Source organism: Oenanthe melanoleuca, chromosome 9, assembly GCF_029582105.1.
Source record: "Oenanthe melanoleuca isolate GR-GAL-2019-014 chromosome 9, OMel1.0, whole genome shotgun sequence".
Lineage (NCBI taxonomy): Eukaryota > Metazoa > Chordata > Aves > Passeriformes > Muscicapidae > Oenanthe > Oenanthe melanoleuca.
In genome coordinates, this window is record NC_079343.1 from 12,849,312 (window position 1) to 12,874,593 (window position 25,282).

The following is a 25,282-nucleotide window of genomic DNA, read 5'->3' on the forward strand; positions in this document are numbered from 1 at the left end:
TGCCCTGTCCCTGCTCTGCCCCTGCTCCCTGAGCAAGGCTGCATGCTCTGCTTGTCCCTGCCTGCACCTCCTCATTCACCTGCTCACTGCAAGCCCAGTCCCACAGCAGGCACTGCCACCTTCCCCTTCCTCAGAGGCTTCTGCCAGAAATGGTCCATCTCCCTGCAGGAGGAGGAACATGTTAATGTGCTGCTAATGCTCAGTGGAATAACCTGAATTTCCTGCTTGAGTTGTACATCAGAGACTTGCCCTTCTGCTGTCTTGTGCTTTGTGTCTGATGGTTCTGGTGGTTTTGCAGCCAGTGCATCCTGGTGCAGGGCTGGGAGCCCCGGGGTCCCTCTGTGCCCTGGGCAGGGCTGGAGCCCCCAGAGCCAGTGACCAGCACAGGTCCCTTCAGCTGGGACAGGGACTGGGGCTGAGCCCTGTCCTGGGCTGGCTCTGGGTGCCAGGAGCTGCAGGGAGCCTGCAGGGAGGGGCTGCGGTGGCACTGTCCCAGCTGGGGTGGCACTGTCCCAGCTGGGGTGGCACTGTGACCAGCTGTGCCTCGTGGAGCCTGCAGGGAGGGGCTGGGGTGGCACTGTCCCCAGCTGGGGTGGCACTGTCCCCAGCAGGGGTGGCACTGTCCCCAGCTGGGGTGGCACTGTCCCCGCTGTGGTGGCACTGTCCCCAGCTGGGGTGGCACTGTCCCCAGCAGGGGTGGCATTGTCCCCAGCTGTGGGTCACAGAGCCTGCAAGGAGGGGCTGGGGTGGCACTGTCCCCAGCTGGGGTGGCACTGTCCCCAGCTGTGCCTCGTGGTCCCTGTCCCTGTAGTCCCAGCAGAAATGGGAACCTGCATCTGCAGAGCTGCTCCAGCATCTGGCACAAATCCCCCTCTGTGTTTTCAGGCTCCTCCTGGAACTTCCCGTCCCTGCCAGCCCAGCTCAGCTGTCCCCTGGCTCAGAGCAGCATCCTGCCCTGCAGAGCTCCAGGGCTGCTGGCTCCCCTCTGCCTGCCCCAGCATCCTGCCCTGCCCTGTCCTTGGTGAGCCAGGACAGGCAGGAGTGTGCCCTGGCCCTGAGCTGGGGCACTGCTGGCAGGGACAGTGTCCCCAGGATGAAAGTCCCCTGTGACCTGCAGAGCCCAAGGGGCAGTGCCCTGTGCCAGGTGGGACATGTCCTGTCCCAGCTCTCAGTGCCCTGTGACAACAAAGGACATGTCCTGTGCCAGCTCTCAGTGCCCTCTGTGCCTCCATCACATCCCTCAGGGGCCACTGAGAGAAAACACATTGGGAAATCAGAATAATTATTGGTACATGCTTGTAGCCAGAGCCATTTAAGTCTTTCAGTAATCCCAGTCTAATTTCCAGGCACTTTTCTTCGTGCTGAAGCAATTCCCATTGATCTTTTGTGTGCAATCCTAACTCACATCACAGCAGCACCAGAAATCCTGGTGTGCCTGTGTCAGCTGGTGTCTGTGTGCTCCAGTGCATCTGCTGCCCTGTGCTCTGTGTGCTGCTTGCAAAGATGCAAAAAGATGAAAGATGAAGGAAAAGGACAGTCAGGGGGATTTCAGGGAGAAGTCCAGCCTGGTGCCATGCTCAGAGTTCCCTGCCCCTCTCAGGGTGGCTGAAGTTGCTGACCCAAGCCCAGTGTGTGCTGTCAGCATCAGCTGTCCCTCTGGCACCTCACTGATGTTTTCCTGAGGAGGATCCTGTGCCCAGAAGCTGAGGCTGCAGCCCTGGTGTGAGACTCATCGTCGGTCAGAAGTGGAAACCCAACTCTGCATGATTGACAGTGCAATGTTTAATTCAAGATGTTATGGCAATTCTTTGTGTTGGGAAGGGTTCAGACTGCTGAGAAGCAGGGATGAATCTCTTCTCCTTCCTCCAGGGCTTTCCTGGCAGCCCTGGGCTGGAGCCTGGGCTGCTGCAGAGGTTTGGAGCTCATGGTGTGTCAGGAGGGTTTCACCCAGCTCCTGGTGAGCAGCCCTGCACAGCTGCAGTTCAGAGCTGCAGCTGGAGCACAGGGTTTGCCTGGCTTCTGGTGCTCACTGGCTCACAAAGGAGGCTCTTTTTGAAGAAAGGCTCTTTTTGAACTTGGCTTTGTGAAGGTGAGCAAGGGACTGGTTGTAAATGAGAAGGAGCCTTCCCTGCCCATGCCCTGATCCTGGCCTGGCTCATGCAGTGCTCCTGTCCCTCCTGTCCCCTCCTGTCCTTTCCTGTCCCTCCTGTCCCCCTCAGCCTGGCAGGGAGGAGGTGACGGGCTGAGCTGGGACACCCAGCCCTGAGCAGCTGGGGAGGGCTCACTGCTGATGCTGCAGGAAATGTGGTTTTCACACACATTTTGTGTGTATGTGTGTGTGTGTGAGCCCCTCACACCCTCCAGCCCTCTGCCCCTCCTGCAGGTGCTGCCACCCCCCTCCCAAGGCTCTCAGGTGCCCCAGGGGGAGGCAGAGATGCTCTCAGGTGCCCCAGGGCTGCAGGAGGGCAGGGGAGGCTTATCCTGACCAGAAAATTCTGGTGGCTGCCATGCTCAGCACCAGTGCCTGCCAGTGAATCAGCAACACCAGCCAAAGTTTCCTGGTTTCCCTTTCCAAAGAGGGTTGCAGAACTCTTTAAAAAGATGGAAAGAAGTGTGAAAAGCTGCTGGTTTGCAGATGGAGCACACAGGAGAGTGGCTCCAGGCACAAACAAGGAATTTTCTAACAAACCCTCGAATCCTGCTGCTGCCCCCAGTGCTCCCTAACCAAGAACAAACTTTCCATACAAAATCTCCCTCAAAGACAGAGGTTTCTGCAAGCACCCCAGAGATTTCCCAAGCTGAGACTCATCAGATCCAGCCTGCTCATTCAGAGCTATGTGGTTTTTCCAGTGAACCTGACAAGTTTTAACACGACCTGAACGAGGTACGAAGGAAGAGAACGTTTATTCTCTTCACAGAGTGAAGAGAGCTCAAGTTTGCTTTTCTGTACTGAAAGGGAATATGGCACAAACCCTCTTAAAGCAAATTCAGATCTTGTAGTTACCAAATTGTACTTTAGATGAGTTTAGATGAGTTTAGCTCTGTCAGGGAGCTCTGAAACAATGGACCCACCTGCACTTTGAGCTGTATCTTACAAGGAACAATTAGTAGAAACTGACGTTTTTTTTTTTTTTTTTTTTTTTTTTTTCCCACCATGACCACGATGCACGAGTGAGTAAAAGGCTGGTAAGACACGCTATTTCGAGAACTTTTCACACTTTGAATCGACCCGACATTCCCTTTATGGTCCCAAGCCTGGTTTTCAGCAACCGCGCCTTGATTGCCGATTTCCCCCCACGGTGAGAGCCTGGGATGCTTCCCCGAGCTACGGGCTGTCAGAGCTCGCTTACCTGTCAGCATCGCGGCCCCCGCGGGTCCCGGAGCCGCATCCCGAGCGCTCAGGGCCGGGCAGGGCGCATCCCGCAGCTACGGGCGGCGGCGGAGCGGCAGCCGGGGCAGCGCAGAGCGGCCGGCCATGGCCGGGAGCAGCCCGGGGCTGCCGACGGCTCCTTCTGGGGATACCCGAGCGGAGAGGCGAAATTCCCCCGGCCAGGAGCGACTGGAGCAACTGGCTCTCTCATTCCTGGGAATGACTCACATGGCAGGCGCGGGGAGCTCCCGCTCACTTCCTGGCTCCAGAGCAGCTGGGGCGCCCAGGACGCAGACGGTGATTCACCTGGGGAGGACGGGCTGGGAGGCAGCGCCGAGCTCACCTGCAGGGTGCTGGGAGCTCTGGGCTCACCTGCAGGGTGCTGGGAGCTCTGGGCACACCTGTAGGGTGCTGGGTGCTCTGGGCACACCTGTAGGGTGCTGTGAGCTCACCTGCAGGGTGCTGGGAGCTCACCTGCAGGGTGCTGGGAGCTCACCTGCAGGGTGCTGGGAGCTGTGGGCTCACCTGTAGGGTGCTGTGGGCTCACCTGTAGGGTGCTGGGTGCTCTGGGCACACCTGTAGGGTGCTGGGAGCTCACCTGTAGGGTGCTGGGAGCTCTGGGCTCACCTGCAGGGTGCTGGGAGCTCACCTGTAGGGTGCTGGGAGCTCTGGGCTCACCTGCAGGGTGCTGTGAGCTCACCTGTAGGGTGCTGTGGGCTCACCTGTAGGGTGCTGGGTGCTGTGAGCTCACCTGTAGGGTGCTGTGGGCTCACCTGTAGGGTGCTATGGGCTCACCTGTACGGTGCTGGGTGCTCTGCACAGGGTGCTGGGAGCTCTGGGCACAGAGCTGGATTCCAGGGGCACAGCTGGGCTCAGGGGCACAGCTGGATCCCAGGGGCACAGCTGGGCTCAGGAGCACGGCTGGGCTCAGGGAATGCAGCCTCTCCTGCAGTCTGCCTACGTGCTGCCTGCATTTGTGCTGCTGCTCTTCCACCTGCCAGTGCTGGTGGTGCCCCAGGCTGGGCTCTGAGAACCAGAGCAGCAGGATGTGCCGTGGGGAAAGAGAAGAAATTGAAAGTGAAAACTGAAATGTTCAAAGAATGTGATTTAATTGCTTTCAGAGACCCAAGTGTTTAGGGGTTGGCACTCTAGGAGTGGAGTTTACACACCAGAATTGGGTGAGTTAGTAATGGTCAAATACTAAATAAAACCTGCACAGAGTGGGGTTTTAGTTTGTTTAGTTTTTGAATATGGTGCAAAGGCACGTTAATTCTCTTTAAAATCTCTGTATTTCAGTGCACCTAGGCCATGCTGGGTTGGGGCCCAGGCTCCAGGGCAGACCTGCTGCTGCTGCTGCTGCTGCTCCCAGGCTGGAGCAGGTCGGGACGAGCCGACACACGAACCGCGGGCAGCTCGTGTAACAGCAGCGCAGAGAAACGCCAGGGTCTGAGTGAGGGAGAGCTGAAGGGAACCTGTAACTTCACCATTGTTCACACCATTTACAGGCTGGGTGTCCCTTCTGGTGCCCTGATGATTAGAGAGCAGCTCTCAGGTTTCACAAGCGCCCCAACAACCTTATTACAACAATTACTGTCTTGCTTCACCCCGAATCCTTCCCTGCCATATTTAGCCATGAGAAGTGCCAGGTGGTGCTAAAGCAGATTCAGCACCTGGCTAATGCCCAGTGTCAGCAGGATCAGAGCTGGCAGCACGGGGAGGGCTCTGCAGCTCCAGCTGTGAAGGTGGAGCTGCTTTGTCAGGTCCTGGCAGAGGACAAAGGACAAAGCTGGATTTCCCCTTTCCTGGCTGTGTGTGATGCCTGCCACGGACAGGGGAGGAAGGAAAGTTTCTAATTTAGAAGTGGCCTTAAGGCTCAGTTCTCCTCCCCTCTGTGCTCAGTGTGTGCTGATGTCCCTGTCCCTGCACATCCTGGAGCTGCAGCTCCTGGGCTGGCCGATCCTGCCTGGGCTCAGAGCCCCAGCCTGCCCTGCAGTGCCCCCGGCTCTGTGCATCGTCAGGGTCAGACCCGACCCGTCTGCCCTGCTCTCCTTCAGGATGCAAATCCCTGCTTTGCATTTCTCATTAGCTGAAGCACTGCTGTGAGCTGTGGGAGCTGTCTGTGGAGCCTGGCTGTGTGTAGCCGTGCCAGGGCTCAGGATGTCTCTGAAGAGCACTTTGGGCACCCAGGAATTTCCTGGGGTCCCTCGAGGAGAGGCAGTCCAAAGACTGGAGGGTGTGTGTTTGATCACAAAACCAAAATGCTGCTTGGGGTATCTCTTTCAGCCTTAACAGCAGAGACCTAAACTTTGAGGCATTTCAGCTGTTGTGATTTTTACTCCATCTGGAGGCAGTGATCTAAAACTTTGTAGAAAAAATGTGCAGAATCCCCAGTGCTAGAATTCAGGGACTTTTCCCCTGAGTGGATCGAGCAGGTTTTGTGTCCTTGCTGCCACCTTCACTCCTTTGCTACAGAGTTTGCTGGGTTTGGCTCCTTTTACCTCCCTAGGAAGCAACAGCTGAAAAACAGATGATTAAGACTCCTCAGAAAGCTTTGGCACACCCTTTATTTAAGGAGCAGCTCACCCCATTCTGTGGCTACACCCACCCTGACCCACGGCTGCCAGCTCTGAGCTGCCCGTGTGTGTGCACAGCGTTGGATGAGCTCTGTCACAAACAGAAATCAGCAGTCAGAGGAATGTCTGCTCCTCAGCATCCTCCTGTGTCCTGCTCCACGCTGCTCTGTGGGTGCAGGCAGGGATGGGATTCTGTGCTGGCTGTGCTGGTGTGATCAGAGGGAGGACTGGGATGGAGTTTTGTCCTCAATTCCTCCCTCCATGCCAGTTTGGGAGCGCAGGTTTCAGCGGGTTTCAGCTGCCTTGGGGGAGGTCTCAACTGCTTTACAGACCCTCTTCTCGCAGGGTTAGCTCAGACCTCTCTGGTGATTGTCACACTGTGCCAGCAGGGTGACAGGAGCAGTTCCAGCCTCCTGTGTGTTCCTCTGAGCTGTCACTAAAGTGCTATTTCAGCAGCTAAGAATTTATTGTATTTACCTTTCCTGAAGGAGCGGAGTTAATCCTGTTAACAGTGTATGAGTGTGGGGAGAGCCTTTAATGCAGCATTTAATCTGAGAGGGAGACAATGGCTGAGGTAACCCTGATTTATCGTCAGGGCAATTCAGAACCAATTGGAAGCAGATTGGAGATTAGTTCAGTTCCAGTTAGGGAGGGTGTTAGAGCTGTGAAGGGGTGTGACATGCCTGGTGAGGGAGATGCGGTGGTAGAAGTTGCTAAATCAGACACACATCTCCCTGTGTGGCAGAGGCTGGGGAACCCCAGAGGCAGCTGTAATTAATGCACGGCAATCTAAAACAGCTCTGAAAAAAACAAGCAGTAGGGAGCAACCTGCTGGATTGGATTAGGTGCTGTAAACAGGGAATTTCTAACAATAGCAGTCAAGGGGTGATGGAAGTGCCTGGCTCGTGTGGGAGGGGTAAAGCTGGAGGGGAAGGGATGGTTGGGGATAAGGGGCACTGCTGCCTTGAAATAGTGACATGAACTCCAGAAATGTGGGTGAGGAAGTGGTTTCTGTTCCCTGAGGGACAGCCAGGGAGAGCTCTGGGGTGGGAGGGGTTCTCGGGCTGGGGGCTCCGGGTGTCCCCTGCTCCCTGCTCCTGCTCCTTGGGGCTGGCGAGGGGGAAGGTGCCACCAAAGGGGATCTCTCTGAGTGCTGCTGAGTGCAGGGTGGGCTGAGCCCCCCGTGGCTCTGGGGCCCCTCCGTGGGGTGCAGCTCTGGGGCTGACTCCCAAATAAAGCAGAGTGGCCCTTCAGAGCAGCCAGGGTCAGAAAGCTGCTCAGGGGTCAGCAGGTGAGCTGTTTTAGTTTAAAGCAGGTAGAATTAACCTGGGCATTGTCTCAGGCAGTTTCAGCAAGAGCCTTTCTCCCATTAAGGCATGCAGTGAGTGTACATAGAGAATCCATTTTGCTGCATTTATTGACTGTTAACATGAGTTGGCAAACACCTTTTTGTGCTCCTCAGCAGAGAAACCAGCTGTGCCCAGCTCTGTGAAACGCAGGGCAGCTGCAGGGTCAGGGCTCGGCGGGAGACACCCGCGTGTCCAGCTGGGTGTTTGCCTGGCTCGGGGCTGCTCCCTGCGGGGCCCTGCCCCTCCTGCACAGCACCCTCTCCACGAAGGGCCGGCACAGCAGCAGGTAGATGAGCGGGTCCGCGCACACGTTGGTGGCCGCCAGCCACAGCGTGCTCTCCTTGGCCACGAAGAGCCGGTTCTGCAGGCGGCAGCCCGTGGGCCTGGTCTGGCTCAGCGTGTAGGGCACCCTGCTGAAGTGGAAGGGGGCAAAGCACACGAAGAACACGGTGAAGATGATGAACACTTTCCCCTTGATGCGTTTCTGGCTTCGGTTGTCTTTCCTCTGTGTTTTTGTGTAGGACTCGTACACCTTCTTGGCAATGACGGTGTAGAAGAGCAGCATGAGGACCAGGACGGTCCAGAAGATGAGCTGGCAGATGTAGTTGACAGCCTCGTGCCACCTGAGCCCCAGGGGGCTCTTGAGGGAGGCACACTTCCTCACGGACTGCGGCGTGGCCGCCTCGCCGGACAGGACCACGTTGGGCAGCGAGAGCAGCAGGAAGAAGAGCCAGACCAGCCCCGCCAGGATCCGTGCTGAGGTGGGATTCTGCACCCAGAACTTCCCAAAGGGCCTGAGGATCTTGAGGAAGCGGTCGAAGGCGATGAGCCCCAGCAGCACGATGCTGATGTACATGCAGGCGTAGAAGAGCACGGCCGAGAAGCGGCAGACGAAGGCGCGGAGCCGCCAGGGCGCCAGCCCCGCGTCCGCCAGGATCTTCGGCGGCAGCAGCAGCGTCATCAGGGAGTCAGACACCAGCGTGTTCTTCAAGTACACGATGAACGTCGATGTGCTCGGGATGTGGAAGAAAGCCCAGCAGGCCAGGCTGTTGAGCAGCAGCCCCAGGAGGAAGATGAGGGTGTAGAGCACGGGGAAGAGCAGCTGGGTGAGCGCGGTGTCCCGGGGGCACGGCACAGGGGAGGGGGCTCCGCTGCTGTTAGCAGCACTGCTCGTGTTGGCAGAGTCTCCCATCGCCGGGAGCAGGCTTGGGAACAGGGAGAGAGCACAAAACAGCCTGGTCCTGACAGTGGGATAAACAGAGCCTGAGCCTGTGTTAAACTGAGCAACCAACTTCCTTCTGCTCCACTGAAAATCCAAACCCTTGTTGAAATTTAAGTTGTTTGTAAGTTAACGTGCACTGAAGGGTTAAAAAGGTTCACAGTTGTTTTGGAGGCCCAGGGTAATGTCATAGCACGGTGTAAGGCCAGACTGCCTGGAGCACTGCTGGTCTTCCCATGGAAATGTGTTTTAGCACTGAATAGAAGTGAGAGCCCTAAAGCCAGCCCCTTCTGGGTAAGTGACTTCTGGTGGTTCTTTCCAAGAACCCACTGTTTGCCTTTCTCAGCACAGCTTCAGACAGCTTTTCCAAGGTCAGGTGCACACAGGTGGCTCCCAGCCCTGAACACCAGCTGCCCAGCACCCCATCCCAGCTCATCCCAGCCCTGAACATCCCATCCCAGCCCATCCCAGCCCATCCCATTCCAGCCCTGAGCACCCCATCCCACCCCATCACCCCCCCAACACTCCAACAGGGCAGGTACCTGGGCAAACCTGCAGCAGAGGCCTCTGTGCTGTCCCTGTCTCATCCACGGCTCCTCTGCCAGCAGGAGCCTTGAGCAAAGTGTTAAGAGTGGGGAAATGTGTAGAAAGATGAGACTTTTTCTGTTGCTGTGTGGTTTCCTTCCTCATTTTCACGTGTCGCCTGACTTAGCCGTGTTTGCTGTTGCCTTTGTCTGTTCCCTTTGCCCTGCATGAGAAAGCCCCAAACTGGAAAGGGAACCTGGCAATCTCTAAGGACAGACACTCCATCTTCTCCCAAACTGGGAAGGGAATCTGGCCATCCCTCAGGACAGACACCCCATCTTCTAAACTGGAAAGGGAACCTGGCAATCTCTAAGGACAGACACCCCATCTTCCCCCAAACTGGGAAGGGAACCTGGCCATCCCTCAGGACACATTTCTGGGTGTGTGTGTGTGTGGGTCAGCCCCACTGCCCCTGCACTGGTGGGATGAACAAACACAGAGTGTTTCCTGACAGAATTCCAGGGTGACCCTGCAGTGTGGCTCCCAGTCATGTTTGTGTGTGAATTCCACATTCTGGGTGGAATTCTGCTGGCACCAGGCATTGCCAGTGCCTTACAAGGGGGTGCTCAGACCCCACAGGGGGGCTCAGCCCCAAGGCCACCGAGGTGCTGAGGGGCTGCCCCTGTCCCTGTCCCTGCACTGGTGTTGCTCACACAGGGACCTGAGCTGGGCTCTGGGGCTGCAGAATGGATTCCTGGGGATTTTTGGCATCCCCCATGCACCAGGGGATGCACTGTGCTGCTTACAGCCCCTTCAGGTCCTGGCAGCAGCTGCTGCTGCGTGGGGAGCTGTGGATTGATGATGTGTTTGTTGGGATGACACTGGGATTGGGTGAATTTCTAACACTGGAACTGGGTGCATTTCTAACACTGGGATTGGGTGAATTTCTAACACTGGAACTGGGTGCATTTCTAACACTGGGATTGGGTGCATTTCTAACACTGGAACTGGCTGCATTTCTAACACTGGGATTGGGTGCATTTCTCTGAGCACAGCTGTTTGTTGGGTATAACACTGGGATTGGGTGCATTTCTCTGAGCACAGCTGTTTGTTGGGTATAACACTGGGATTGGGTGCATTTCTCTGAGCACAGCTGTTTATTGGGTATAACTCTGTAATTGGGTGCATCTCTCTGTGCACACTGTCTGTGTGGGTGTTGCTGCCTGGGTGTGCCACCCCTGGCTCAGGGCTGGCTGCCATGTGGGCAGTGGCTCCTGTTCAGGCCCTTTCCTGGGGCAGGTGTGGATTGCTCTGGGGTGCCCAGGGAGTTTGTCAGCAGCACCTGGGACATTTTGGTTAGTGAGGTGCTGCCCAGGGTTCCATGGCTGCTGAGAGCAGGCAGCTCTGAGGGTGGCTGGGATGAGGTCACCTCACCCTGTCACTGGGCTGACGTGTCCCTGGCTGCCCACCTGGTGACCAGGTGAGGCTGTCACAGCACAGCACTGGTGTCCAAGGCTGTGTTGTTATCCAGGTGAGCTCTGCCAGAGGCAGCAGGTTCCTCTGCAGACCCCCAGTGCTGCTCTGGGGACAGGGGGTCTGCTCTGACAGCTCAGCTGGGCAGGGACAGCAGCTCCTGGGTCGTTGCCACTCTCCATGTGCAGCTGCAGAAACTGTGGGATGGATGCTGGGTGGGGCTGGGGCTGTTCTTCCCTCCCTGGGCACCCTTGGGAGCTGACCTGGCCTGGGGCTGGGGCTGGACACTGCCCAGGGAAATCTGTGCCCGTGGTGGAGCCCAGGCACTGGGGGACCAGCTGGAGCGGCCACCAAAGAGTTTGTGGGAGTGAATTCAGCCCAGGAGTGGCCAGAGAGCACAAACCCCACGGCTGAGTGTGGCAGGGAGTGAGCAGTGAGTGAGTAACGAGTGAGCAGTGAGTGAGTAACGAGTGAGCAACGAGTGAGCAGTGAGAGAGCAGTGAGTGAGTAACGAGTGAGCAGTGAGTGAGCAGTGAGTGAGCAACGAGTGAGCAGTGAGTGAGTAACGAATGAGCAGTGAGAGAGCAACGAGTGAGTAACGAGTGAGCAACGAGTGAGCAACGAGTGAGCAGTGAGTGAGCAGTGAGTGAGCAATAAATGAGCTGCCTTTCCCCTGCTGTGCAGTCGGGTTCCAGGTGCAGCAGTGCCCTGCAGGCAGGGACGTGCCCAGGCCCTGGCCTTGGCAGGATGAGCTCCTGGGGATGGACACACTGCTCAGCTGCAGCTGCTTGCAGAGCTGATAAATGAACCACAGTGCACTCCAGCAGCCCACAATCTATTTCATGTGCAAGTGCTGGGATACCTCAAAATGTCATGCACTTGAAAACACTTCCCTGCTGTTTTTCAAGTTTTCCAAGTGCAAAAAAGGAAGTGGTTCAGTATTTTGTGTAGTGCAGAAAGCTCCCTTGAGCATCAGTAAAGGAGTCACCATGAGCCTGTCTTTCCCCAAGATCTCAGTGGGATGTAAATCGAGTTTTGTATGTTTTCTAATACAATGTTCTGTGTGAAAACATACAGTTCTGTTTATTTCTGTAGTAAGGGGAAGGATTTGGGGATTGAACTCATCTCAAGATAAGCCTGATTACGAAATCATTTCCTCTGACATACAGCTATTAATTATTGGTCAATGGATTAGGAACTGAAAGCACAGAATGAGATAAGAATAAGATGAGTGTTATTCTGTTACCAAAAATCTGCACAAATGGCTCCTCTTCCTCTGGCCTAGGTTTGTTTGTCTGCCAGTTGCATACAAGGTGACAACTCCCTGTATTGAAAAATCACATTTACTGGGATTTTATCTGCGTTTCTCTGATCCTGTGCTGCCATGGACTTTACTCTGACCCAAGTTTAGCTATTTCTGAAAAATCTTTACAGTTCATGATTGAGTGTTAAATTTTCCCTTACAGTTCCACCTTGAAGCCCAGATTTCTTCCCAGCAGTCCTGGCAGGTGTGGATGTTGGGTCAGGGAGCTCTTCTTGCCAAGGTGGAGGCTGGGGTCAGGGGACCCCTCTGTTATTTCAGTTCCAGGGTGCTTGTGCCTCATCTGCAGGGTGTTTCTAAAGAAGTCAGTGGGGCTGTGGGTCCTCCTGCTGGGTTTGTGCCCTGCCAGCCCCGGGAAGGTGCTGGGGTCAGAGCGGGGTCTCATCGGTGTCATCGCCCTCGTTCTGCCCCTTGGTGTGTGCCCCCCGCCCTGACACTGCCCTGTGCTGGCACAGCATGGCCAGCAGGGATTTCCTGAAGGATTTGCAGAGGAAGAAGTAGATGAAGGGGTCCAGGCAGGCGTTGAGGGACGTGAGCCACAGCGTGGTCTCCTTCAGGTAGAACAGGGTGTTCTGGGCAGAGCAGTCGAACACGGCTCTGGTCTGGCTCAGCGTGTAGGGGATCCTGGTGAAGTGGAATGGCACAAAGCAGATAAAGAACACGGCAATTATGATGAAAACCTTGAGGTTGACGGTCTTTTTGGACGCCTTCCCCGTGCACCGTGTCCTTCTGTAGGATTTGTAGAGCTCCCTGCTGATGAGGATGTAGCACACCACGATCACTGCCAGGCTCACCCAGAAGATGAGCTGGCAGATGTAGGTGACAATTTCGTGCCAGACCAAGCCAAACTCGGATTTCAGCAGGGCACACTTCCTGACGCTCTTGGGGGTTTTCTTCTTGTTGTTGAGGATCATGTTGGGCAGCGAGAGGGCGAACATGGAGAGCCAGACTGCCGTGGCCAGGAGCTTGGCCGCCAGCAGGCTGCGGGGGCTGGAGCTCCGGAAGGGCGAGGCGGCTTTCTGGTAGCGGTCCACGGTGATCAGCCCCAGGAACAGGATGCTGATGTACATGGTGAAGTAGAACACCACCTGGCTGACCTGGCACACAAACCCCCGCAGCACCCAGGACACCAGCTTGGCATCGCTGAGGATCTTAAAGGGAAAAGTCAAGGTCATGAGGAAGTCAGAAATCACGGTGTTCTTGAGGAAGATGATGAAGTTGGATTTACTGGATATTTTGAAGAAGACCCACATTGCCAGGCCGTTCATGATGATCCCCACCAGGAACAGGAACGTGTAGAGCAGAGGGAAGATGACCTGGCTGATCCTGCTGTCGCTGGTGCAGTTGCTGTCGTTCCTGGAGGAGCTGAACTGGGCCGTGCCTTTCATCTGCATTGTGGTGCTCCCCCTCCCTGGAGAAACAAACAGAGAAAAGAAAAGAAGAAATTGAGAGTTTTATCTCTTATGAGGCTTCAGCGTTTCCAGCTGTGAGTGGTTGTGAGCCAGTGCACTGTTGGGGGGATGCAGCTGTTGATGGGACTGGGTCTGCCTGTGGAAACACCCTCAGGGGAGCTGATGTGCTCCCAGCTGATGCCCAAATCCCTGACAAAGCTTTATTTCTTCCCAGAAGGTAGGAGCAGCTGGCTTCTGGAGAACAAAGCAGGTTCAGGTGCCAAGTCCAGTCCCACAGGACCCAGCCCAGGAGCCAGGGCAGGGAGCAGAGCAGGGGATGCTCCTGGGCATGGGCTGGTCCCTGTCTGGGGGTCCTGGGCAGCCCCTCCTGCTGCTCTCCACCATGGGCTGGGCAGGAGAGTCCCTGTGGAATCCCTCAGAGCAGCCAGGGCAGCAGCAGCACTGAGCATCCCAGGCTGGGCTTGCACCTTCCTCTGCTTTCCTAGCCAGTGGCACTGCACACTCCAGATGATGCACTGTGAGCTTCTGCTTCTGTTTTCTGTAGAAAAGAGAGAGAAATGAAATTTTAATAAATAATTAGCAGTTTGCTTCCTGCCTTTGACTGACTCCCAGAGGCACTGCTTGTAAAGGGAGCAGGGATTTGCCAGATTGTGCAACTCCTCTGAGCACAGATCTCATTCCTGCCTGCCCCTTCTGCCCTTGGAGTCCTAAGTGTTGTTTCTGTACACAGCCTTGCTTCTTAAAACTTTTAAAGCTTCTTAAAACTTTTAAAGCACTTGAAAGAAATAGTGATTTGTTGTTTTGGAGGAGGTTATTATTGAAGGAAATATTTCTTCCTTAGGTGACTTGCAGAGCAGTGCTTCAAGTTTTTAAGCTAGGTACAGTAAGTCAGCATTGTATGACGTGCTTGGATTGCTGGTCTTACAGACACAGGTGAGCAGAGTCCATTCTGGGCAGTTACATCAGGACAAAGCTGCAGCACGTTTTCTATGAAGCCAGGAAAACCCCAAGACTGCAGATTCCCCAGATTTGATGCCATGTGCTTGTATCTGTTTCAGTTTCCTGTCCTGTGAAACAGAATGCCAGGCACTTCCCCATTCTGTGATAGCTGTGCTGTGATAGCTGTGGAGAATCTATGTTTGTCTGGTCTGTGGGACACATTTCCCAGCTGGCAGAGGGGTTTGTCTGGTCTGTGACACTGTGGGACACATTTCCCAGCTGGCAGAGGGGTTTGTCTGGTCTGTGACACTGTGGGACACATCCCCAGCTGGCAGAAGGGTTTGTCTGGTCTGTGACACCTTGGGACACGTTCCCCAGGTGTGTTGGGACAAACTTGGGGTGGTTTTGTTTGCAGGCTGGTGAAGCACGTGGTGGATCCCTCTGCGTGCTCCTCCCAGAACGTTCATTTCAGCTCACCTGTGCGACCCGTGTGTGTCCTGCAGCCGCCTGAGGAGCGAGTCTGGGACCTGTCCAGGTGGGTGGGGAAGGAGTTGCTGCCCCCTCTCACAGGCTGATGCGGGCTGCTGGGGTTTCCCTCTGCTCTGCACCGTGTGGAAATCGCTGTGGGCTTGGCAGCGTTCGCTTCGCTGATGCAGCTCTTGTGGTGCTGCCGGGCAGCGGGCGGGGCGGGCCGGGGTGGGAATGCGTGGTGCTGGGGGATGTGCGGTGCCCTGGAGATGCGTGGTCCCGGGGGATGTTCAGTCCGAGGATTTGCGGTCCCTGGAGGATGTGCGGACCTTGTAGGATGTGCGGTGCCCTGAGGAGGTGCGGTCCCCGAGGGACTTTCGGTCCCTGGGGGATATTTGGTCTCCTGAGGATATGCGGTCTCTGGAGAATGTGCGGTGGCCGGGGGATGCGCGGTGCCCGGGGATATTAGGTCTGAGGATGTTCTGTCTGAGGATGTGCGATGCCCGGGGGATGTGCGGTCTCTGGATGTGCGGTCCTGGGGGATGCGCGGTCTCTGGAGGGTGCTCAGGCTGAGGATGCGAGGTCTCGGGGGATGTTTGGTCCCCGGGGGATATTAGGTCTGAGGAAGTGCGATGCTCGGAGGATGCTGTGTCTGAGGATGTGAGGTGTCTGGAGGATGCTCTGCCGGAGGATGTGCTGTCTCGGGGGACCTTCGGTCCCGCGGCTGTGCGGTCGGAGGATGTGCAGTCCCTGGAGACACGCAGGTCCCAGGAGATACTGTGCGGGTCTGCGCTGTTCTATTCTGTTCTGTGCTGTGCTGTGCGGGTCTGCGCTGTTCTATTCTGTTCTGTGCTGTGCTGTGCAGGTTTGTGCTGTGCTGTGCTGTGCGGGTCTGTGCTGTGCTGTGCGGGTCTGTGCTGTGCAGGTTTGTGCTGTGTGTGCTGTGCGGGTCTGTGCTGTGCTGTGTGTGCTGTGCTGTGGGAGCACTGGCTGAGTTCCCCCTGGCTCAGCTCAGGGGCTGCAGTGCGGGACCCTCTGGGTGCAGCCGAGCCCCACGGCCCCAGATCCCCCCTTTCCTCTCTCCCCCTCTCCCCTCTCCCCTCTCCCTTCTCCCCTCTCCCCTCTCCTCTCACCCCTCATTCCCCTCTCCCCTCTCCCTTCTCCCCTCTCCTCTCACCCCTCATTCCCCTCTCCCCTCTCCCCCTCTCCCCTCTCCCCTCTCCCCTCTCCCTTCTCCCCTCTCCCCTCTCCACTCACCCCTCATTCCCCTCTCCCCTCTCCCTTTCCCCTCTGCCCCGCGGGTTCGGGTCCCCGGTTCGGTTCTGTCCCCTCGGCTCAGTGCAGGCACTGCTGGATGGAAATCCTGCAAATCCCACATGCCGTGCTCCCTAAAAGTTTCCTTTGATGTGGGGAGAGGCACAAACGGGTTTGAGTTTGTCAAGTTTTATGCTTGAACGTTCAGTTCATTGAGTTTTAAATTAAAAGAGAATTCGGTTCCCATATTTCTGGCTTTTACTTTGTAAAGGAGGAGTGGAAACCTGTCAGGTGCAAATCCACATCTTGTGGTACTCACAAACTGCCTCAGTTGCTGTTTCCCCTCCTGGTTTGTGTTCCTAGTTTGGGTCTGCATGGTTCAGACTTGTGGTTTCATTTCATAGGGAGCAGGAAAGTATTTCTCAGTAACAATATTTTAGTAGGTTTACAGGCACCTGGCAGCAGTAGCATTTAATCAGAAACAGCAGGGAGAAAGAAATAGGAAATATAGAGGGACTACACAAGTGTTAATTTCTTCTGCTCACAAGCTAAAGTTCAGGAACACCATAAAAATAACAAGTTTTGTTAGCGTTAATCTACGACAACAAGTCAAAACAGCATCTAGTAATAAATAATTTGTTAAAGATATGATACATAGAACCTGTTTGGAAGCATCTTTTTAAAATCAAGTGGAGTTAGAAATTCCTGAAAACTGTTAATAAAATTTGTGTATACATTTTGAAGCAGCTGTATTTAGGGCAGTAACATTAATTCACGTTGCTCTCCTTGCTGCATTCATACACCCCAGCCCGTGTTCCCAGTAACACTCAGCTCCTTTCCAGCCTGCTGAAAGCACAGCTGCTTCTCTCAGTCAGTTTGCAGCAAAAATAAACTACAGTTCACAAATGCTCACGGTGAGAGACTCACCCTCTGTGGATGCTGTGCTCTGCTCTCCTCTCTGGTGTTTTCTGTGTCAGTGAGGGAGGGGTGGGTTTGGTTTTGTGTGCCTGGAACAGTTACTTATCTTCCCTAAACTTCCTCTTTTTAAAAAATTCTTTCACTTTTTTTTTTTTTTTTTTTTTTTTTTTTTTTTTTAATTTAGCTCCTGACCCCTCCTTCAGCATTGCTTCTGTCTCAGAGTGAAACACTCCCTGGATTTCTGTCTGTGCTGTTGCATGGCTGCCAGAGCAGAGGGTAGCACCAGCACTGTCCTTTGTTATAATTAATGACCCTGCTAATTGCTTTGCCTGCCAATGGCCTCGTCCTGCAGTCCTGGGGTCAGGATGGAGCAGCAGGCAGGGGCTGGCAGTGACAGGGGCCCAGGACTTGTTGTGAGTTAACTCCAGTTCATAGATTCTTTTCAGTGATGAGGAATTCCCAGCTGGGCTAATCAGTGGGATTTGTCCCTGAGATATAAAACCCCATGCTGGAGACAAACACTCCTAGGAATATTTTGGGTGTGAAATTTGCATTCCTTACTAACACCTCTTTTTCTCCCTGAAGAAAACCACTTCACATATTGCTGTTCCTGGCCTGGGACAGTTCTTGCCCTTCTGTGCAATCATTAATTCAAAATATGAGTTTTAAGTATCTTTTCTCTATTTACTGATTTCCAGACCCTGGAAAGTCACCTTACTATCAAATGTAGCTTTTAATTTGAGTGAATTTTCTCATTTCTCCTTAGTGAATTCCCTGTGCCCCACTGCAGCTCCCTGGGTGATGACACCTGGAGGGGAATTTCATTCATTAAATGTGTGATTTATAGATTATGGATTTTGTCTACATAGATTTCTGGAAAACCTGTTTTTTAAAAGTATTAGGAGTTTTTATTGGGGGAATGGCTTTAGACTGAGAGAGACTTGGGTATGAGGAAGGAATTGTTCCCTGTGAGGGTGGCAGGTGCCCAGAGCAGCTGTGGCTGCCCCTGGATCCCTGGCAGTGCCCCAGGCCAGGCTGGACACTGGGACAGTGGGAGTGTCCCTGCCATGGGATGGGGAGACCCTTAAAGTTCCTTCCAACCCAACCCAGTGTGTGATTCTCTAAGTGTGGGGCATCCTTGGCAGGGCAGAGCAGCTGAGGGGAAGCAGTTTTGTAAGAGCACAAAAGGGAACATCTAAATGCAGCCAAGTGAGTTTCACTCTGGAACAGAGAGAAAATAACTTGCAGTGGGGTGAGTCAACTCTGCTGTTACATAACCCTGAATCATGCCCCAGCTCCCACATCACACCCTGTGCCATCTCTGGAGGAACATTCTGCTGTGCCAGCTGATTTTGGGGTTGGGTACAGGTAAATCTGCAGGAGTTTGCTGCAGTGTTCCTTCTGTACACCTGGCAGGGATGTACACCTGCTAGGGATGTACACCTGGCAGGGATGTACACCTGCTAGGGATACACACCTGCTAGGGATACACACCTGGCAGGGATGTACACCTGGGAGGGATGTACACCTGGCAGGGATGTACACCTGGCAGGGATGTACACCTGCTAGGGATACACACCTGGCAGGGATGTACACCTGGGAGGGATGTACACCTGGCAGGGATGTACACCTGGCAGGGATGTACACCTGCTAGGGATGTGCACCTGGCAGGGATGTGCACCTGGCAGGGATGTACACCTGGCAGGGATGTCATCCTGGGGAGCCAGGCTGCAGGCACACACAGACACAGGGACAGGGACAGGCTGCAGGCACACAGGGACAGGCTGCAGGCACACACACACACACACACAGGGACAGGCTGCAGGCACACACAGCCCCTTCCCTGGTGACCACCCCAGGGGACAGCCTGCAGGCACAGACACACAGCCCCAGGGACAGCCTGCAGGCACCTGTGGTTATTTCACATGTTGACCCCAACACCCAGCCCCAGTACATTTAAACTCAGGCAGGTCCCTCTCAAATATTGGTAGGAAGCTGGGTCTCAGATGAGTTTTCTGTGCTTTGCCACAAATCCCAGGTGTCTGCCACTGTGGAAGTTGCAGGAGCATCACTCTGAGCAGCTCTCCACATGTGGGGAGTGCTGTTTTCCAAACCAAGAACTGCCTTTGGATTGGCAAAGTTCAGCTCGTTGGCACCTGAATTAGTAATTCCAAATGTTTGATTTGCTGAAGAAGCATCAGATAAATGGGAGCTGTTGCAGTTCTGTGCTGAGGAGGCAGCTCCAGCTTTGTCAGAGCATTCTGGCATGGCTGGAGGTTCATGTGGTGCCACTCTCTTCATTGTGTTACTGTTGGAGTCAGTGAGGAATGGCCATAAACTATCAAAAGGATCAGTGATTGTGATCATCTGCTTATGAGGTTTCTGCATATGATGTGTTAAAGTATGAAATTTATTTATTTTCTTCACTTGTGTGAAGTGCTGACTTCAATGTTAATATTATTAACAATTAACATTTGTACTGTAAATTCTCCCCCAGGACTTAGACCAGTGGACTCTGTGACTCTCATGGTTGGAGCTGCACCTTGCGATCAAACTGCATGAAGGAGCCTGTGAGTATTGGTTTCCAAACTTTCTGATTTAAATCCTGAATGCAGAAAAGTGTGTAAAATGTTGACACAGTCCATGAGCAGACATGCCATGGGTGTGCTGTATGCACTGTGTTTCACTGTGGGCTCTGGAATGAGTGTGTGGGACAAGGTGCCAAAGGAGCACAGGGCTGTTTCAGCCACCCTGAGCTAAATAAAACACCTTTAACTCTGGCACAGCCTCTTCAGCCCCAGCTCTCCTGGAAATGCTGACAGGAGCAATGCAAGACAGAATGGTAACAGGACATTCCTAAGGTATTTTTGTGGCACCTTTTTAATTCTTTTAGCCAACATGATGTTTAATTGAGTGTAGATTGCCTGATTGTTCAGCACTTGAACCAGGAATGTACAGAAATAGTTACCTGAAGGTTCCTTCTATTTACTTGGATTAACAATAAATGGGGCTGCTGCTCTTGAACTTTCTGCTCATGAGAAATTGTGACTGCTCAGTCCTCACTGTGGCTCCAAAGGCATTTTGTCACTGCTTTGCTCAAGTCTTGTAGCAGTTAAATCTGACCTGGGGGATCTGAGCTCCTGCAGCTGGGCTGGCTGGGCCCTGCCTTCCTGGGAGAATGGGCTTGAATGGCCCTGCCAAGATTTGATTGAGTAAAACAGAACCAGACGTGGATGCAGCAGAGCCACTTGAGGGGAAAAAGCTCAGACAAAACAAGGAAGGGACTGAGGATGGGAAGTATCAAAATAACCTGACAAATGCAGTGCTGTGCTTGCTCCTCCTGTCCCTGCTGAGCCAGCACCTTTCCTGCCAGGCATCACTTGCCCTGGGGCAGGAGGAGCAGGGAGGGCTCAGGGCAGCCCTGCAGAATCAGGTTTCTCAGGTGAGGCAGGCACAGAGCCCTGAGCAGCCTGCACAGCTGGGTGTGTGTCAGCAGTTTGATGGTGCAAACCCAGGGAAATTACAGTGCTGTGCCAAAGGAGCAGGCCCAGGAGGGGAAATGGGGAGCTCTTGTTCCTCCTTTGAGTCTGAATGCATCTTTTCTCCTAAATTTTCTCCTAAATTTAAATATAATGAACTGGAGTCTGATTTCAGTCCTTTCCAGGACAAACAATAAAGGTGTTAGTCCTGAGAGCATGTCTTCCTAATCCCTTGCTTGATCCTGGGAGGTTTTTATAGGTTTAAAACTGTCCTCCTTTAGGAACACCCATCACCCTCTCCAGCTGGCACAGACTGAGAGTTTTGCATGTTGTAAAAAGCAACTTGGCTGGTCCCAGACTGGCCCTGCCTGCAGCTCTCCTTTGGGTCCCTGGAGCTTCCTCCCCCTCTGCTCCAAACTCCAGCTGCAGCTCCAGCAGCCCCCTGGGCCTGAGCACCTCCAGAGCCCAGAGCAGTGGCTCTGCTCCTGTCTCTGGGCTGTTCCCAGCAGCTGCTGTGGCACTGAGAGCTGCCACCTTGTCATTTCCCACACTGCCCTCAGCTCAGCCCCAGCTGGGACACAGCTCCACAGCCAGGGAAATTCATCCCCCTGGTTTTCCCCAGGCTTTTCCTGGCATTTCTTGGGTTTCCTGGCATTGTCTGGGCTGTCCCCTGGTGTGCAGCTGGCCCAGGTTCCCTGAGTTTCTGGTCATTTCTCACCTGGAGTCCCCACCAGAACCTGCATCCAGTGCAAGAGATTTATTGACTAACCAGTGTGAAATAGTGTTTCAAGCAGCATTGCTAAGAAATTCACAACAGAGTTGACCGGGTTTGTTTTCTGCTACAGGAAGATGCAGTCACACAAATGACAGCTCAGCATCAGCTCTCTACAAATTAACTTCTCCATCAGTTTTCTTAGTCTGTTCTAAGCCTTAAATAGAGAGAAGGATAGAGAGATCAATAATCTTTCGTGATTCCCTGAAACTAAAAGGCCACAAATACTTAGAGGGAGAACATTACAGGAAGAAAATCCAATGTTTTTTCTTAGATCTCAGTAGCTGGAGAGAATGGATGGATGGATGATGGATAATGGATGATGGATGATGGATGGATGGATGGATGTCATGGATGTCATGGATGTCATTTTCAGCATTTATTTTGAATGCTTTTTGTGCTCATCTTTTCCTCCTGTCACTCCTAGTGTCTGGGAAGGCCTCTTGGAAAGAGAGGAGAGACTGAAATATTCCTAGTGATAGCAAGGAGGAATAGAAGAAAATAAAAACACAGGAATGTGGGCATGGGAAGAGATGTCTAGGATTTTCTTCATGTTTGATTTAAACTGGGAACCCTGCAGGACAGTGACTTTTATTTGTGTTTGGGACACTAAACTTGTATTATGTGCTTTCTAGAATGCATTTAAAGAAGAGATGGAAAGAAACTTAAGTTCTTCAAACACGAGAGAACCCCAAAAAACCTTGCAGAGCCACTGGCTTAAATTTAGTAAAAGCACAAGGAAATGATTCATGCAGAAAGTTGATGTTTTCTCATAGTGAAAGCAGCTGCTGCTGTGGGCTGTGCCATCCCTGTCTGGCTGAGGGTGTTGGCTCCCCAGGGCACAGCAGCTCTGGGAGATCAGCAGGGCTGGTACACAGGGGCAGTTTGTGGAGGGGAAACATCCTCACTGGTCTTCCTGACTCAAACAGGGATGTACAAGTGCATTGTTCACCTTCCTCACATCCTTGTTGGGAAGGAAATAGAAACATCTTGTGAACATGAGTGCTTAGCAAAATGTTCTGAAACAACAGGGGAAATAGAAATGTTAGCAATTTTCGACTTTGAGGCTGAAAACAGCCATGAGAAGGTTTAGGGCTTCTTCCTTGGTTTAGATGGTGCCAAATGCCACAAACACCAAAGAACCAACAGACATCCTGTCCCAAGTATGGCAAGAAAGGTCTGAAGATAAGGGTTACAGATAAGAAAGCCATAAAACATGGTAATTTAGTGATTCCTAAAGGTTGCATGCAAATATTAGGAAATGAGTGTATTGTATTAGATTGGTTAATGGAAATTAGAATATTCATCATAGAATTATATTAATTGTATTGTAAATGGGAAATCGCTCTCTTACTTCTCTTATATTCTCTTACCCTCTTATCCTCTTATCCTCTTTACTCCCCATGCTCTACTCTCTCTCTTACACTCTCTCTTACACCCACACCCTAATGATAATAAACTACAAACTCCAAGACCAGAATGTAGAGAGCTCCTGAGTCTGTCCTGGTGACCGTCCTGTGAAACCCCACAGATCCTGACTTTGATTCCAAAACAGGCCTTCAGTGCCACCAAACAAGAGGCGTCCCTTGGGTTTATCTGAAGGCCATAAAAACCCTGTCTCTCTGTCTGGGCACGGTTTGGGGTTGTTGGTGTTGACAGGGAAGGGATCAGGTGTGAGGAGCAGCAGCACCTGCAGTACCCCAAAACCAAACCCAAACCCAATCCCAAAACCAACCCCAAACCCAAACCCAGCCCCAAACCCAAACCCAGACCCAAACCCAAACCCAAACCCAGACCCCACCTCAAACCCAACCCCAGACCCAGACCCAAACCCAAACCCAGACCCAGACCCAGACCCAGACCGAGACCCAAACCCAAACCCAGACCCAAACCCAACCCCAACCCCCGAGCTGCTGCTCCAAGCCCTGGGCCCTTCCCTGGAGGAGGAGGAGGAGGAGGAAGGGCCAGCTCAGCTCAGTGCCTCAGGAGCAGGGACAGGCTGGGAGAGCTCCCAGCAGGACAGCCTGCCGTGGATGGACAGAAGGCAAGGGCAGGAGGCAGGAATCCAGCAGACCCCAAACACCTCCCAGAGCTGCTGGGCTGCCCTCAGGAGGTGAAGCCCCAGGTGAAGGAGGGATGGGGATGGTGGGGAGGGGGCAGTTTCTGTCCAGCACAAATTCCTCCCTGGAGGGACGTGCTGAGCTCAGGACCTTGCACATGGTGAGCTCACCACAGGCAATTCTCACTCTTGCTGACTCTCAGTTCTGAATGTGGATGATTTGCCATCTGCTGGATGCAGTAGATCCACAGGCCCACAGGTTTCCAGCATTTCTGACATGTGCTGTGTTTTGTGTAGGATTGTTTCTTGTCATAGTGAATCCCAGTGTTCAGTGATCTCACAGCCGTTCACTGGCTCCAGAGGGCAGCACTTTGTGATGTTTGATGTTTTGCTGTCACTTCTCCAAGCAGAAGTTTAAAAGTTTGGTTCCAGTTATAAACGTTAAATATTTATTTCTGAAGCTCCAAATACAACTAATCTGTATTATAGCTGTGTAAAGTCTTCAGAATACACCAGAGAGTGGCTAAAAAGTTTAAAGAGATGCTGCCTTTGAAACAAATGTATGAGATTGCCTTTGAAGTCTGACAGAGAGATCCATGGTTTTTATCAAATTGAGAGTGCATAAACTGTCACCATCTCATACAGTTGCCTTGCACATGGAGATGTTCGTGTCATGCTCTTGGTCTGACATGAGACTTTGTGCAGCAGTAGCAGTGAGACACTTTATGTGACACAGAACAGAGAGCAGCCCAGAGTTTTGGAGCTTTTTTCACTCTCATTTACAAGTGGCATTCACCATTTAAATTTTCAGGCCAGAAGTGGTGTTTAATCCAGGCTGGCCTCTCCAGAGATGCATTTCCCATCCTTGTGCAGAGCTGAGGGGTCAGCAGTGCTCTGTGCCCCCTGCAGCAGCAAGGTTGGGTTTGGGTTTAGGGTTATATTTGTGCTTAACTAGATTTTAATATCTGGATTTTTGTGGGGCTATTTGAAGAATGTTATGGCAAATTTTATCAATTCAGTAATTTTTAGGTCCTGTTACTTTAAAGAGGACAAAGTGCTGAATTTATTTATTTGTGGGAAACACTTTTTTATTTTAATTTTTTTTTCAAGAACTGCAGTGGATCAAACTACTGAACTGAAAGGCATTTCTGATTTTGGCATAAAAGTTAATTTGTTCATTAAAATGTTCACCTCTTTTTTTGTTGGCAGAACAAGCATCACTTGAATCATGTTTATTTGACTGTGATTTTTATATGCACTTTATAGAGTTCTTTGTTTAAAGCACCAATTCCTCTTGCTCTGACTGTGGTAAGAAGGTGCTGAAGTGACATAAAATTGACATAAAATTTATGTCATTTAGGAGTTAGTCTATACAATTCATTTTCAATGCATTCATTTTGCAAGAGGAGCTTTAAATGTTGGAGTATTTAAAATACTCTGGTAACACTATTTTCCTGTTTTGTGCAAACTCAATTTGCTTTTTAAACCTACCTGGCTGCTCCATCGAGGAATCACAATTGTAAATTGAGATTCAAATGGATGTGATTTTTATTCAAAAATGCTTTTGTGACAATAAGAAAGTGATGCCAAGCTGGAGTGATTCTACACCCAGTCTGTGTGCACTGGCCTGACAGTGCTGAGCAAATCTTCCTCCCTCATTCCAAACTGAGCTGTTCTGTGTCATCCCCCAGCTCTGCAGAAAAGACTGTGGCAACCACAGCTGTGCTCTTGAAAGTACTTCACTACTTGTTACACCATTGGATATTTATTTTAAAAACATACTGAATATTAAAAATATTGAGAAGGTAATCTGCATCCCAAAAAAACTGGTCCTGGGTTCCCAGGCGTCCCTGCCCTCTCTGATCCCTGCTTGTGACAGTCATTCCTGGTGGAATTGGGATTGAGTGTGGGGGTCGGGATTGAATTGTGGGGGTTGAATGATGCACACCTGTGTCCATACAGGAGCTCTCTGGGCACATTTCCAGGCAGTTGCCACGTTTGATAGTCAATGTTTGCTACTACTTTGTAATTAAGTGCCTTAATTCTGCTCTCATTTAAATCCCCTGAACACAGAGAGAGCCAACAGTGCCAGAGCTGATTTCCCCTTGCTCTCTCCTTTGCCCAGCCCTGCAGACAGTGCTGTGGATGTGC

At 52.6% G+C, this 25,282-nt stretch overlaps 2 protein-coding genes across 3 annotated transcripts; both read right to left on the bottom strand.

The window, feature by feature from the left end:
• Positions 1-7,342: 7,342 nt before the first annotated feature.
• Positions 7,343-9,195, bottom strand: P2RY13 (purinergic receptor P2Y13). Its single transcript, XM_056499059.1, has 2 exons — positions 9,054-9,195; positions 7,343-8,497 (listed from the first exon to the last, which is right to left on the bottom strand). The coding sequence occupies exon 2, from the start codon at positions 8,482-8,484 to the stop codon at positions 7,456-7,458; it is 1,029 nt and encodes a 342-aa protein (XP_056355034.1). The 5' UTR covers positions 8,485-8,497; positions 9,054-9,195; the 3' UTR covers positions 7,343-7,455.
• Positions 9,196-11,430: 2,235 nt separating this feature from the next.
• On the bottom strand, positions 11,431-16,905 carry P2RY12 (purinergic receptor P2Y12). Of its 2 annotated transcripts, none has more exons than XM_056499060.1 (2): positions 16,831-16,905; positions 11,431-13,241 (listed from the first exon to the last, which is right to left on the bottom strand). In XM_056499060.1, exon 2 carries the CDS (start codon positions 13,222-13,224, stop codon positions 12,199-12,201), a length of 1,026 nt encoding a protein of 341 aa, XP_056355035.1. In that variant the 5' UTR covers positions 13,225-13,241; positions 16,831-16,905; the 3' UTR covers positions 11,431-12,198. The 2 variants fall into 2 exon arrangements, with proteins under 2 accessions (XP_056355035.1, XP_056355036.1); XM_056499061.1 differs by lacking the exon at positions 16,831-16,905 and adding an exon at positions 14,659-14,805 and having other exon boundaries at positions 11,432-13,780.
• Between the last annotated feature and the right edge of the window lie 8,377 nt (positions 16,906-25,282).

Bases quoted from the DNA above. Each gene is read 5' to 3' on its own strand.
- P2RY13 (XM_056499059.1), bottom strand. From the start codon at position 8,484: ATGGGAGACTCTGCCAACACGAGCAGTGCTGCTAACAGCAGCGGAGCC.
- P2RY12 (XM_056499060.1), bottom strand. From the start codon at position 13,224: ATGCAGATGAAAGGCACGGCCCAGTTCAGCTCCTCCAGGAACGACAGC.